Source organism: Scyliorhinus torazame, chromosome 1, assembly GCF_047496885.1.
Source record: "Scyliorhinus torazame isolate Kashiwa2021f chromosome 1, sScyTor2.1, whole genome shotgun sequence".
Lineage (NCBI taxonomy): Eukaryota > Metazoa > Chordata > Chondrichthyes > Carcharhiniformes > Scyliorhinidae > Scyliorhinus > Scyliorhinus torazame.
The window spans coordinates 55,940,214-55,955,582 of NC_092707.1; the positions used below are offsets into that span (position 1 = coordinate 55,940,214).

The 15,369-nt window shown below is 41.5% G+C and overlaps 1 protein-coding gene across 2 annotated transcripts in view; it reads right to left on the reverse strand.

Moving 5' to 3' along the window:
- LOC140407870 (sarcoplasmic/endoplasmic reticulum calcium ATPase 2) overlaps window positions 1-14,409 on the reverse strand; it is a 114,791-nt gene extending 100,382 nt beyond the window's left edge. Inside the window, exons 1-4 of one of the 2 annotated variants that reach the window (XR_011939853.1) lie at window positions 13,609-14,409; window positions 12,880-12,897; window positions 12,701-12,783; window positions 3,406-3,510 (exon numbers count right to left, since the gene is read on the reverse strand). Coding sequence is in view for 1 of the 2 variants with exons in the window: in XM_072495097.1 (XP_072351198.1) it covers window positions 3,406-3,510; window positions 12,701-12,783; window positions 12,880-12,897; window positions 13,609-13,726 (324 nt within the window). In the remaining variant the exon portion in view is untranslated. The remainder of the gene's footprint in view (window positions 1-3,405; window positions 3,511-12,700; window positions 12,784-12,879; window positions 12,898-13,608) is intronic. The other variant, XM_072495097.1, reaches the window with a different exon arrangement.
- Between the last annotated feature and the right edge of the window lie 960 nt (window positions 14,410-15,369).

Genomic DNA, 15,369 nt, shown 5'->3' on the forward strand with positions numbered 1-15,369 from the left:
TCATAAATGTTCACCACTTTCAAGCTATGTTATGAAATCTAAATGCTTGCCAGCAATTGAGACGAAACAAGTTGACCCACATGAGCATCCTTGGCCTGCTGCAATGCTCCAGTGAAGCCCAACACAACCTAGAGGAGCAGCAGCTCACCTTCCGATTAGGCACGTTACAGCCCACGGGCAGTCCTCAGGACTCAACTTGGGAGTTAAACAACGTTAGACGGTAACCTTTCTTCTCCATCTTAAACCCTTCTAAAATCCCATACATTTATTTTCTGAATGCAAAAACCTTACCTTCTCCACCTTCCCACCCCCACCCGTCTCATTATTGTGCTACATCTTGTTGCAATCTTTTTCAACTACAGTTTAATATCCAACACATTCTCACTCTCTTCAGTTTTGATGAAGAGTCAAACAGACTTGAAACATTAACTGCTTTCTCTCCTTACAGATACTGCTAGACCGGCTGAGATTTTCCAGCATCCTCTGCCCGTTTCAGGTTCCAGCACCTGGGGCATTCTGCTCATCTTATTAACTTATAACTTCCAGTCTTACCTTTGGCAGATAGCCAAGCAGAGAAAAAGGGAGGTAGAGAGAAAGCAGCGAATTGTAGGCCAGTCAGCCTGACGTCAGTAATGGGTAAATGCTAGACTCCATTACAAAAGATTTATCGCAGGGCACTTGGAAACAAGAGCAGAATCATACAGTCAACATGGATTTATGAAAAGAAAATAATGCTTGAAAAATCTACTGGAATTCTTCAAAGATGTAACTAGTAGAGTTGATGAGGGGAGCCAGTGGATGTGGTTTATTTGGACTTTCAGAAGGTTTTCAATAAAGTCCCATTTAAGAGATTAGCGTGTAGAATTCAAGCAAACAGGATTAGTATATTGAGACTGGGGAAACAAGAGTAGGAAGAAACAGATCTTTTTCCAAATGGCAGGCAGAGACTGTGGGGTGCCGCGGGGATCAGTGCTAGGCGGTAGCACAGTGGCTAACAGTGTTGCTTCACAGTGCCAAGGTTCAAATCCTGGCTTGGGTCACTGTCTGTGCCCATGCTACCCTACTCCCATAACCCACTTTACATTTTTTGGACACTTTAAGGGCAATTTAGCATGGCCAATCCACCTAACCCGCACATCTTTGGACTGTGGGAGGAAACCGGAGCACCCGGAGGAAACCCACGCGGACACGCGCAGAACGTGCAGACTCCACACAGACAGTGATCCAGCCGGAATCGAACCTGGGACCCTGGAGAGGTGAAGCAACTGTGCTAACCACTATGCTACCGTGCTGCCCTCGGGTAAATGTTAGATAAATTGGACATTTTGGATTCTCCCTCAGTGTACCCAAACAGGTGCTGGTGTGTGGCGACTAGGGGCTTTTCACAGTAACTTCATTGCAGTGTTGTCAGCCTACTTGTGACTATAATAAAGATTATTATATGACCCCAGCTATTCACAATATATATTAATGATTTAGGTGACAGAACTAAATGTAAGATCTCAAAATTTGCAGATGACAAAACTGTGTGGGAGGGTGAGCTGTGAGGAGGATGAAAAGATGCTTCAGTGTGATTTGGACAAGCTGAGTGAGCAAATGCAAGGCAGATGCAATATACTGTGGATAGTGATGTTATCCACTTTTGCAGCAAAATCAGAAAGGCAGATTATCTGAAAGTCTATAAATTGAGAGGAGAATGTGCAACAAGACCTGGGTGCCCCCGTCCACCAGCTGTTGAAGGCAAGCATGCAGGTGGTAAAAATGGCAAATGGTTTGTTGGCCTTCATAGCGAGAGGATTAGAGTACAGGAGGAGGGATGTCTTCCTGCAGTTACACATGGCCTTGGCGAGACCACATCTGGAATAGTGTGTGCAGTTTTGGTCTTCTTATCGGAAGAAAGATGTTACCAGGCTGATTTCTGGGATGATGGGATTGACCCAAGAGGTGAGATGGAGTTGGTAAAATCTCAGAAACCTATAAAATTTGAACAGAACTAGATACGGTAGACACAGGATGTTTCTGATGGAAGGGAAGTCCAGAATCAGGGGGTCACAGTCCAAGGATACCATTTAGGACCGAGATGAAGAGAAGCATCTTCACCCAGAGTGCTGAGCCTGTGGAAAGCAGTCAAGGCCAACATTGTGTATGGTATCAAGAAGGAGTTAGATACAGCCTTGGGACTAAAGGGATCCAAGGATATGGAAGGGAAAGCGGGAACAGGTTACGGAGTTGGATGATCAGCCATTATCACAATGAATGGTGAGCAGGCTCAAAGGGCCGAATAGCCTATTCCTGCACCGATTTGGTATGCTTCTATGAGAACTAGGTTGATGCAGTAATTTTCATTTCAGAGAGTCATTGTCCTTTGGATTTCAGGGATGATTTCATGGTTGAGGCTGACAAAGTGTAGGTGGGATGTTGGACGATGTGCCTCGTGGAACTTGTTCGGATCACCTTCAGTAGATTGGACAGAAATGTTCTTGTGCTTTTCTTCTCTGAACACCTTGGGGTTCCTTCTCCCCAAGTAAGACTACTAATTTAAAAATGATCTGCCTGTCATTCTTCATGAACTTGACAAATGCAGATTTAGCTCAATGTACAAATAGTTCAACTGCACCTTATTACTGAATAAACCTGGAACCAACATCGCAGTGACACAGCACTGTGTCCCATAGTATTTTCCATATGCTGTTTGCTTCCTCTGCACAACAAGAACATAGGATCAGGGTTAGACTATTCAGCCCCTCGAGCCTGCCTTGCTATTCAATTAAACCATAGTTAATTAATTAATTAACTCTATCTACCGGTCTTTACTCCACATCCCTTATGTAAGGTTATGTGTAACCTTTCAGATTGGCAGATACCAATTTTAACACAGTGCAGGAATGGAAAAAGTGTGATTTTATGTACACATAAATGGGTGAGAGTGGTAATGTCACTGGACTGGTAATCTAGAGGTCCAGACTGATGCAGTGGGGACATCCTATTGGTGAACATCCCACTGGTAGAATTTAAGTTCAACTAATAACATCTAGAATTAAAAGCTGGTCTCAGTAATAGAGAATATAAACCATAGTTGTAAAAACTCAATTTAGTTCACTATGCTCTTAAAAGGAAGGAAATCTGCTCTTCTTACCTGGTCTGGCCCGCATGCGACTCCAAACTACATAGCAATGTGGGTGGCTTTTAAATGCACAATGAAATTGCCTAGCAAGCCACTCAAGGGCAATTAGGGATGGGCAACAAATGCCCACAGTCCATTAAATAATAAATGGGAAAATGTAATTGCATAAACCCTCCTCAATGGCTTTACTACATGAAGTAAATTTTATTAAATTAAAAAATGCAATGCTAAATATTCCTAAGTATGTCCATAACAAAGTGTTTTCTAAATGCTAAACTTACCTGCCAAACACCCACAACAGCATTTGCTATTAGAATTAATAATATTACGAAAGGCTCCACAAAGGCAGTTACGGTTTCTTCACCTTCTTCAAACCAGGCCAGAACCTGCAAACAATCAGATATGTTTTTGTGAAATATACTGTTTACTTCAATAAGGCGGCAACACACCAATAAAACAGTTGTATGCATTTAACTCATTTCAGTGCATTTCTTACACAATTTGTCTTTTCAGTGCCTTCAGGCTGTATTCGTTTACCTTTTCAAGCATTGCTAAGTCCACATATTGATTTTTTTTTTTTAAGAGCCCTTTTTTCACTGTACTGTATACTATACCCCAAATACATTCAACAAATGCAAACTGCAGCACTCCAAGCTCAAAAACTTGTAAATGAACCCTCAGAACTTCATAATTGTGCATTTCCTCGATGCATTCTCTTCTATTAAAAAAATGTGCTTAATTAAAATAATTAAATCATGCTTATAATTTGCTCAGTTTACTAAATTTGTGGAAAACAAAGTTAAAATGCAAAATCATAAGGCTTAAAAACACCTCATTTGAGAATTATCAGATCAACTCAATACAGTCTTTTCAAAACTGGATACACTCTTCAAAATAGAAAACTCAATTCTCGGTATTTGTTTTGATGTCATAAAAGGAGTGCACAAATTGACTTTAGTTCCAAATTCTTCAAACTGATTTGTTAAGAAATGTATTCCCCTGGGTGAAAATGTCTTGGGCCAATATGCATACTGCACTAATCAGTACCAAACCAAAGGAGGAATACTTCGAAATTTACGCATATGTAATTATTTTGATTAACATTATTACTGATTCAGGCAAAGAATTCAATGCTGGGGCATGCAGCACTCCCCAGTTTCCACACTCCTCAGCCACATACAGAAGGTTTAAAAAGCTACCTTGCACTGTGCCCAAAAAGAGGACACTGACGCTGAGGTAAAACATTCCCTATATTGGGCACTGTAGTCTCAACTAAATTGTTATCTTGGTTTCAAGTCAATTTTGTCTGGTTCATTTGAATTTTTGACATTTGTACGGAAGCCAGATTCCAGAAATGAGGCGATTTGCCAATTATCTGTACAACCCATTTCCTTTAAAAATGTTGAACTTTTCCCCAAAATAAGAAATACCGACGGTATAAAAACAAACTCAAAAGCAGGAAGGATCCCGGAGTTACTAAAACCACATAATGGCAAGTGCTGTGACACAATATTAGAGGCTCCGTTTAGGCTTCCTAACTGTTGCGTTTCTCGCAGATCAAACACTGGAAAATACCAAATAAAAACCATCAATTGCTCACAAAGGAAACAGACTGTCAAAGTTACTCAAGTTAACACTGCCAAGTTTCTGAGAAATAGCCTACAACTTTGTTGGTTAAGGGTGATTTGTCATTCATGTAGATAATGGGAAAGACAGGCATGAAAATAACCAGATAAAGAGACTGAGAAACAACCACTAGAATGCACCACAGTGTGGCAAGGCACAGTTAATATGTAATCACAGCCCAATCATAATTTTATTACATTGAGCACGTATCTCATGGTGAAAGAAAAAAAATGATGAATCATGCCAGAAGTGGGTCACCTGCCAAAAGTGGTCATAACCAAACAAGATCAGGAAAGTAGTGAAAGGGAAACCTGGACACACATTACAGGAATTTATGGGTACAGGTGAATGTGCACACACCTAGATCCAAAAGGAATTGAAAATGTATAGGTGTTACTGCAGCAGAGAGTGTTCCAGTTAAAGGTTCATGGGACTACCTCACGCAAATGACAGGAAAACTAAGTTAAAACAAAAGAACTTATAACTTATGCCCATCACCTTTTGCAGCAGACCTATTTAGGAGATTCCTTAAATTTTCTCTCGAGGCTCAATCTCAGTTACAGGGCAAAATCCCACAGCAGAAATTGGAGACCATTTCAAACTGGATACAGAAAAAGGCCAGAACTAGACACACCTAGATTGACCACCACTTTCAGCTCCACGTTTTATCATTTTACGTCAGTTTATACCAGACCTCAAAATGTTTTTCCAGTGAATATAGGCGCACAAACCCCACCACCTATACATTTCCCCCCAAAAGAAGAATGCTTTCCAGATCTGCTTACTGCTAATCCAATTTACCAGGCAGCACGGTAGCATACTGCGGGCAGCACGGTAGCATAGTGGTTCGCACTATGGCTTCACAGCGCCATGGTCCCAGGTTCGATTCCTGCTTGGGTCACTGTCTGTGCGGAGTCTGCACGTTCTCCCCAGCGTGGGTTTCCTCCGGGTACTCCGGTTTCCTCCCACAGTCCAAAGATGTGCAGATTAGGTGGATTGGCCATGCTAAATTGCCCTTAGGTTAGATGCGGTTGCAGGGTTACAGGGATAAGGTGGGTGGAGGTGTGGGCTTAAGTACGGTGCTCTTTCCAAGAGCCGGTGCAGACTCGATGGGCCAAATGGCCTTCTTCTGCACTGTAAATTCTATGAGATCTATGAGAAATTCAGTGTTGATTCCACTGCCTTGGCTGTTAATCTGTATTTAACTCCCATACCAGCTATTCCAGACTGACGGACTTTCATTTCCAATCCAACTTCTACCTCTGTATAGAACATGGTATGAAAAAGTTTATTTCTTAACTTTGTTTAACTTCGGAGGCAGAAGAGGAAAAAAAAAAAAAGTGTTGCTAAGTCACTTCACATCGCTCCATTCAAAATATGTTCTTGTTCGGCGCCATATCCGCTGTTGATTCAACATTGCTTCATTTGATGTCATTTATGCATAGCAGCTGCATCGACTCATTAACCTTTCCCTTTAGTTTACTTCCATAAAGGTAACAAGCCAAAACATAGATTATAAACAGTGCTGAAGTAGGACGTAACTATTTGAGTCCCTTTGGATATTCAGGTATATCTATTGACAGCACTTATTCTCCTTGGGTATATGTTTGATGCACAAACACTATAGATGCATGCATTCTCCCGAGGTACATGTTTTAACCATAATTATCTCAGATTTGAATGCAGTCTTACATTACAAGGACTGCTATTAAATTAATCCCACATGGGCTTCATCACTCAAGGATCTGACACATTCCAGTTTAACACCTGATGGTGTGCAACTGTTGTTGTTGCGTCAATTATAATATATTTGCCTTTTCCACCAGGTTTAAGAGTACAAGTACATCAGGGAATGCTCAGGCTACAAAGATCACAACTTATCAAGCGCCTTGCATTTGAAAAGTAAAAACTATCAAATGGTTCCCTGAGCAGACCGTCAGCTATGTGACAGACATCCAAACAAGTTCCAGGACGTAGATTGCCTCATGGTGAGACAGGCTCTCTGTGTCAGATCATTCCTCTATCCCCAGAGTCTCATCTCCTCGAAGCAGACCATCAGCCACCTTCTAGAATATACCTTTGCAAAGGAGGTCTGGAAAGAACATCGTTTGTTGAGGTACACCCTGAGCAGTTCCACGATGGAAATCTCTGTGCTCTATGGGCTATTACCAGGAACGCACTCTTGAGACAAACATCAACTGTTGCTATGGGACAATCAACTCCAAGAAAGACTGTCAGAAACACATTGGTAGCTTAGCGCAGAGAGCTGTCCAGAAACTTATGTTTCAGACTGGCACATTCAAAAGGACTACATGCTGAGGGATGCACAAAAGCATTCAGCAGCTGCTGCAAAGTCTCAATGGGGAGAGAACGTTGTCCAAGGTCCACCTGCCAGAGTTTACCGAAATGCCAGAAATTGCGTAAAACCCCTCAGGCAGTATCTTTGTCATGGAATGCATATTATAAATATCGTGTGTCGTTGCAACCACACTGAGGCACCTCAGGAGTGCCACATGCTGTACGAAAATAACTCTAGCAGTGTCAAGCGGACATCAGTGATGTCAGTCTTGAACTGTTATGGGCATATAATTTTTAAAAAATAAATTTAGAGTACCCAATTATTTTCTTCCAATTAAGGGGCAATTCACCTACCCTGCACATCTTTGGGTTGTGGGGGCGAAACCCAAGCAAACACGGGGAAAATGTGCAAACTCCAGCCGGGATTGAACCTGGGACCTCAGAGCTGTGAGGCAGCAGTGCTAACCGCTGCACCACCGTGCTGCCCCATGGGAATATAATTTTATACATTATGAACAAAGTATATTTTTGGGGGGAAAACAAACCAGTGTCTCAACACTGCAGGGAAATTGGGTTGTTTCAAATGTACATTTATGCCACAACTTAAAAAGTAGATTTAAATCTAGAATCAGTTCCTGTATTGAATCCAGGCTGAAGTGGTGAAAAGCTCCCTGGAAAAATGACTTCCTAAAAAGGGAACAAGTCTAAACAAAGCTAAAAACATGTATAAACAATGAAACAGTCAATCGCAGTCTGTTTAAATCCCTTCAACTATTCAAGCATAACTCCATTATGATAGAAAACGAGATTAAAGGAAGGTCCTTTACACATCATGGGCACTATTTAAAACTATCTGGAGTTAATTAAAATGCTGCCAGTACGGACCTACCACTTTTACTTCATAAACACTTCAACCTAAACTGAGAGAGAACATGCACATAACCACCCATGTACAGAAGAATTAAGAATAACAGTTTGCACATTCTCCCTGTATCTGCCTGGGTCTCACGCCCACAACCCAAAGATGTGCAGGGTAGGAAGATTGGCCACACTAAATTGCCCCTTAATTGCAAAAAAATGAATTGGATTTATTTTTAAAAAAGAATTACAGCCAGATAGTCCTAACAAGTATTGTCTGGATGGAACACAGGCCCAAGACCAATAGCTGAAGCATGAAAAGTGAAGGCTTGTATTCTGGTTGGGTTTGCCCTGTTAAACAATTTATATTACATTACACAAAGCTACACCAGCAGAAGCAAATGGTGGCTTAAAAATAAACAGTAAAACCAGCATAAATTAAATGCACCAATAACCCACCCATAATACATATGCACATACGATCAGAAAGATAATGTGAAAACATATACATTTAATATATTCTTAAAAATCAAGCCCCACTAAGATAGCAGCTCCCCTCCCTACCAGACACAAGATTGAATATGAATTATAATGGTTCAAACTACATATCTGAGATGATCGTACAAAAATTAAGTCATTCTTAGATACTGCTGAGAAATACCATTTTACAAATTACACAGGAAAGCATTCTTTCCCCGGTCTATCATCTTCCTGGCAGAATGCACCTCCTCCACAATCAAGTGAACCAGCTACTAGACCTCCATCAATGTCTCTTAAGTACCCGACTGGTAGAAATTGTGTGAGGGTTGTATACAACCTTGTCACCAATTTTCCTCCTCCATCTGCCTTCATTGTATTGAAGCAATCAGCAAATTGAAGACAATATGCTTTTTACATTGCAAAAAAAAAATGTATAACTTCAATTCTGATCAGGAAATTGGAAGAACAAAAGAAAACTTCATTTGAGCTGATGCAAGGAAAAAGAATGCAGTAACTTTGAAGTGAAAAATTAATCACATTACTTCTGCCCGTCATCTTTCCCTTAATCTTAGCGTACGAAAGTTGGGACAACCATAATAAGCTGCATTAATGTGCTTCAGCAAAACACACTGCATGCAAAAGATGATTTAAAAAATAGGTTAGTTTATTACAAGTCAAACATTTGTACTGGACGAGAATTTATGGGATGATTTATTGTCGGCTGCGATACAGAATTACAGCATACCACTGGCACACAACAATGACCTGTAAGTTCAACAGGTCTTCCATGCATTTTAGGGTATGCTAAGGGGATATATATCTTTAACATGGGGTGTCTTTTCATTGATAAGCAGCTTTGTCATAGCCTCGCGCCCTGCCGAGGCCACACTTGCTCGCCAGTGCAGGAAGCGATTGGGCACCATTTTAAAATGTTGCCTCGATCTCAGGAGCCACTGCCACATTTACCAAATCGGGGGGGGGGGTTCTCAAGTCCCTCCCACTAACACCCACAACCCAAAGATGTACAGGGTAGGTGGATTGGCCACACGAAGTTGCCCCTTAATTGGAAAAAAAGAATTTGGTACTCAATTTATTTTAAAAAAGGACTTTTGAGTTATTTCCCCAATTTTATTTGCTTTTAGTCCATCATTAATTTCGGTGTTGCTGTCCTCCTGTACTTTTTTTTTTTTTAAAAAGGTCATTCCGAATGGGCTCCTGAATGTAGTGATTCCATGATTCTTTATGAAGGTTTCCCTGGCTAGGTCAGCATTTATTGTCCATTCCTAATTTCCCTGGAGGAGATGGCGGTGAGCTGCCTTTTTGAACCGCTGCAGTTCATGTGATATAGGTACACCCACAGTGCGGTTAGGGAAGAAGTTCTAGGATTTTGACCCAGTAACTCATCTGGTTATGTCTAAGTAACTGATCACTAGGTTATTACAGGTAGGAACAAATTATTCATTATTAAATGATTTGGTGCTCGAAATGCTAACATATTTATTTTTGTTTTCTAACAACAAAAATTATACAGTCCGATCCAATTTATTTTTTAAAGTAAGCAGGAGTTGCAACTCCATGATCAGGGCTGTAGTAACCTTGCATTAGATTCCCTTATTACCAAGACAGGTGTTGCACATTCCAATGATGGATGTGCTGGCAACAGTGGATCACAGCAGGAATCACTGGTACTAAGATAAAGAAAGTGCAAATCTAAAACAAAAAGTAGAAAAATGTTCAAAATGTACACAGCAAGTTCACCAGCATCTGGAGTGCGGGTGGAGAAGGAAAGGACGGGGCAGTGAGAAAAAGGAGGAGGCATCAATGGGAGAGGAAAGGTGCGTGGCGAAAGAGATAAAATTGGTACAGCTGTCAATGCAGATTTTTCAAAAAGCTGGAGAGTTGCAAAGATAAAAAAAATGGTTATTCTTTCCATTAGGCAATTGATAAAAGGTAGTGAAAATATTAATGTACAGCAATGCTGCATTGTGGGTGCAGACCCTTCTTCAGAACATAGTTATAACAAAAGGTCACCACCCAGGATACTGTTCTTGTTTTGGAGGCTGATGCACCATCTTAGTGTTACACTATTTCTTCTTCAAATTTTGCCACTTAATCAGCTATCTTTGCTGTTGCTCTTTAATGCTGTTGCTCTTTAATGTCAACTGCTCGACAAGGTTCTCCAGCAGCTTCCATCTCTTTCCAGGCAAAGAATCATTTGGCCATTCTACTAGTTAAAAGTTTATTTCCCCATTCTTTGCTAGTAAAAGGTTTAATTACCATCCAGTTCTGACTACATATGCACACCCAAAGCTGTAACCAGTGTTTTTAACTTCCCATTGTGTCTTTCAAATAAAGCATTGGAATTTGTGCTAGTTTACTATTGCACTTTTGAGTTTAAAGGCACTCTTGATTTTTTTGAAATCATTCATTCTATTCCACTGAATAGATTTGTTTTTTAATACAAGTTTCTTCCTCCATTAATGCCCACTACTCTAACCTCCTTCTCCAGGAAGTTGGAATCCCAACTCCCAACAGGCAACACAGACTCGACACAATAAGTTTGCTTTAACTGGAACGCACATGGAAGTGCTACAAGAAGCCGCAGTGAGAGATAGGGAAAAAACAGCTTTGGTTTTGTAACCCAGCAATCCCTTCCACAGGGCGCATGTGTCAGCCCCTTGACTAGCAAGAACACTGTAGTGGCTTCTGCAGTCATGCTACGTCAGCGCTCACACTTGATGAATGGCTACTTTGTGAATATACTGGAAGATGACTCTCACCCTGCAAGAAACAAATGTGTTCACAAGAGAAGAAATATTAAGTGGATTGGGGGGGGGGGGGGGGGGGGGGGGTAAAGGGAGTGTTTTTTCAGCAATAAAGGACATCATCATCTCCATATTCCCAGAAACCCCAGCTATGACGAGCACTATAATCGCCCTCTGGCAACTCGGGTTTTTTTATTAGTCAAAAGTACAACACGTATTACAGCTGCCACACCCTGAAAAACTGGAAGTATACACATATTCACAGCACGTCTGTCTAACCATCTTCTTCAGTACACTTTATCCCAAACTATCATTAGCTATCCATCATGAAGTACCTATTTAAGGGGCCTTTTGCTCGAAAAAGTCCCAACCCCCCGATGTACAAGTATTCCGTCCTGTTGGAAGTGTCCTGACAAGGTCATTACTGCATATTAAAGTAACCAAAGGAATCATATGCAATTTTTCAAAATAGTTGCTTGAAGATCATGTTTGCAAAGTAGTATCCTTTAGAATGTGTTTTTACAGAACGTGGACAGAGGAGCTGTCCCATCTGGAACTAAGTGATCTAGAATCAGTTAATCATACATTATAATATCTCACTACCAGGATAAGTCAGTCAACCTTGGCACCTGAAGCTGCACACCCTGTGAACTTGAAATTCACAGGTAAACCACAGCTCTTTGACAAGTGTCATCTGTTGCAGCAGTGCTAATAAGCAAAAACTTTGTTTAATATCAAGTGAAGCACAATCGTTCCTATGAGTAGCGCTTTATTCCATATCCAAATCAATCACACACAAAACTATTAAAACTAGTTTTCTTGCAAATGGTCCATGCTTTCCACAGAATTGTGACAACCGCATAAAACGAGAATTCAAACGGAGCAAAATAAGATTACCAAGATGTCCAAATTATGTCAGCGTTCCTCTTTTTATAAGTAGCACTTGATACTACTAGTTCATGCATGCAAATAATCTCATGAAGATGGTGCTTTACACGTCAAAGTAGCAACTGATAACTACTTCAATTAAAACTCAATTTAGCAGAACATTTGGTACTCACACATGTGTCGAGAACATTTATTTCTGTCTGCCATTGGGTAACCATTACAACAAGTACAGCTAGTGCATTAAGTGGTGTAACCCAATCCCAGGTCCGAACATTGTTTTCTATTATTGTCATGCCGACCCAAAACCATTTTAACTGGCATGCTATAAACCTTAAAAGTCAAGGAGAGAAGAGATACCACACATGTCCCCATGAAGGTCACTGGCCAAATTTGGTCAACAGAAGTGTATCATCTTTGCAGACAGTCTTGCCCTCATCAAAAAGCCGCAATTGTCACCTTACTTTTATCAAGACAGACTGTACTAAAATACCACACACCATTCCAGTCATGGTTACTGCGCAAGAGTACAGATTAGTTTGTACTGAGCTCTTAGTACTGGATTTCCTAATAAATCTATAAATATGCCTACAAGAAATAATGCAACCACCATGGGTAGCAGAATATTTGACATTGATATATTTCAGTTTGATAAAATACTCACAAATGATATACAAGCTGCCAGGAGTAGAATTCTGACCAATAAATCTTCAAATTGTTCTATGACAAGCTCCCATAACGATTTGCCTGAAACAAGAGGAAGTTCAGTTCAACATTAAAAATGATCATAACTCAAGATTTTGAAAAATGTTGTAGCAGTAAGGACATTTGATGCTACTGTACCTTCTTCTGCTGGCAGTTCTGTTAATGAGTGGCGCCACCATGGAATATGCGAGAAAGAGAAAACTGCGTTAAAACATGCAAATGCACTGGGGCTCCCAAGACAGGGGCGCAAAGTCACGCTCGAAATTAAAAAAAGGAAGTATACTCTTTTACCACGAGTATCCTGAGATTATGGTGCCGTGAAGAGTTAGACACCAGATGGAAGCGCAGCTTTAAAAATAATACTTTTGATGCTCGTCCAACTGACTGCGTTACAACTACTCCTTACTTCGGAGATTACATCTTGGGAGTACAAAAATATTTCCGCGGCCGGGACGATTGCAGCCGGTAGAATGTGGCTTTTCGATGTGCCGCCTCCGATTCTTTTCATTTATTTCGAAAGCTAAACGGGGGGCAGCATGTTCTAAACGAGGTGGCACCGCATCTCTCACATAGCCAAGCCCCACATACACACACAAAAATATGTGACTTTCATACAATTTAAGACGGAGGGATGGCCGTGAGTCAGCCATGTTCGGTGTGCCTGGCACGCAGGGCTGCCGGCTTCACACATTACAGCCAGGCCTAGACCCCCCACAGCACACTATACCTCTGAGGAGGGTGGATTAAATAAAAACTTCAAAACAGCCCCGTGAAAACAAAAAAAAAACGCGCGCCACACATCTGAAGGAATATATATATATATATATATATTTTAAATGAGCATCAGGAAGCATCCCCAGGACATACCATTCGGCCCCCATCTCTCCTTGTGCTTCTTGACTTGGTCCAAACTAAGCCCCGTTGTCTCGTTGACGTTAAAATAGGCGAGAACTTCATCCACGGTCTTGGTGTGTGCGTTCTCCATGCTCTCACTCCAGGGCTCCTCGCTTGGAGTGTTGCGGTTTCTTGTCCGCCGAGGGAGGGAGGGAGCGAGAGGGAGGGAGCCTTCCTTCCTTCACCAGAAACAAGCTGACAGACAAGGAAGAGAGGAGAAAAAGACAGAGTGGGGATGGAGGACAGGCTTCGGGGTCAGCCACTTCTCTGGGGGAGAATCAATCTCTGGTCTCCCCTTTTTTTTTTCCAAATATTAAAAAAGATACTCTCAATCTCTTGTTTTAAAAAAAAATTAAAATGATTTTCTTTAAACACTCTCAATCTCTGCTTTCCCCTTTTTTTATAAATATAAATGGGGTTTTTTTGAAAAACACAATCTCTGGTTTTCCTTTTCTTCAAAAAAAATGAAGTGATTTTTTTTTTAAACACCCTCTGGTTTTTTTTTCTCTCACTGGTGAATATAATTCAGACAGAACTCAATGTCCTTGGTTCTCTCTCTCTCCCCTGGTGTGACAGGTTTAATGTTGGAACCCGCAGGGACTGCGACACGGGAGCCCGGGTTACCACTGCTGCTGGATATGATGGCAGCGCCTCGCTCCGCTGAATGAGTGTGAGGGAGCAGCCGCCGGCAGCAGCACGTTTATAACACTGGGGTGGCAGCGGCCTTTCTCACGGCCAGACCTCGAGTGGCCCGCATGTGGAGAGAGCTCATTGGAGCAGCCGTGCAGCCGTCAGGCCCCCGCAGTGCCTGACGTCTCCCACCGGCTCCTCCTCGTGTTCCCGGGACAGGGAGGGAGAGGGGGGAGTGTGCAACCCAGTTTAGCCTGAGAAAAGCAATGACGTTCGCCAATTGTATGAAATGCAACAGGACCATTTCCCTCTCTCGGGGCTGATGGTGAAACAGAGCCTACCCTCTCAAACTTTTTTTTGGGGGGGTAGGCGAAGTAACTTTTTTTTTGGCTCAAGAAGTTTCAGGACTTCGCAACCGGCTCCTTCTTTGTCCAACAGGTGCTTTGTAACCGGAAATGTCACACTTTATGCATGTCAGATTTCTTACTTCCTGGTTATTGCGACGATTTCAGGCATTTTTCTGGGAGTACTACTGTCATTGCACCATGCCGAGCAGAAAACCGGGCACCCAATCAGCGTCCACCGACTGAAGGAGTATCCAACTTTTTTTAATCATCAAAGCAACTTTCGGCGGATGTTGGAATCTGAAACAAAAATAGAAAATGCTGGACAATTTCAGCAGGTCTGACAGCATGTGGAGAGAGAAGGGAGCTCACGTTTCGAGTCTGGATGACTGTCAAAGGCCAACTATATTTTGTTCTCCCCCTTATGAGGATAATTCTTCCAGGGGGAATTCTCCTGGCCAACATTCCTCCTTTACCCACCTGACCATTTTTTTGATTTCATTGATTTGCAGGTTATTTTCCTTCATTGGAGGGAATGGCATTCAAAAGTAATCCATTGGTTGTAACATGCTTTGAGACATCCAAGGTTGTAGTAAGATTCTAAATATAATTTATTTTCACTGAATTTGCTCAGGTACTGAGTGTCAATTGTGACTCAGTGTCGCCAGCACTCACACCTCTAAGTCAGAAGGTTTTTTAATCTTTATTATTGTCACAAGTACAGTAAGAGGTCTTACAACACCAGGTTAAAGTCCAACAG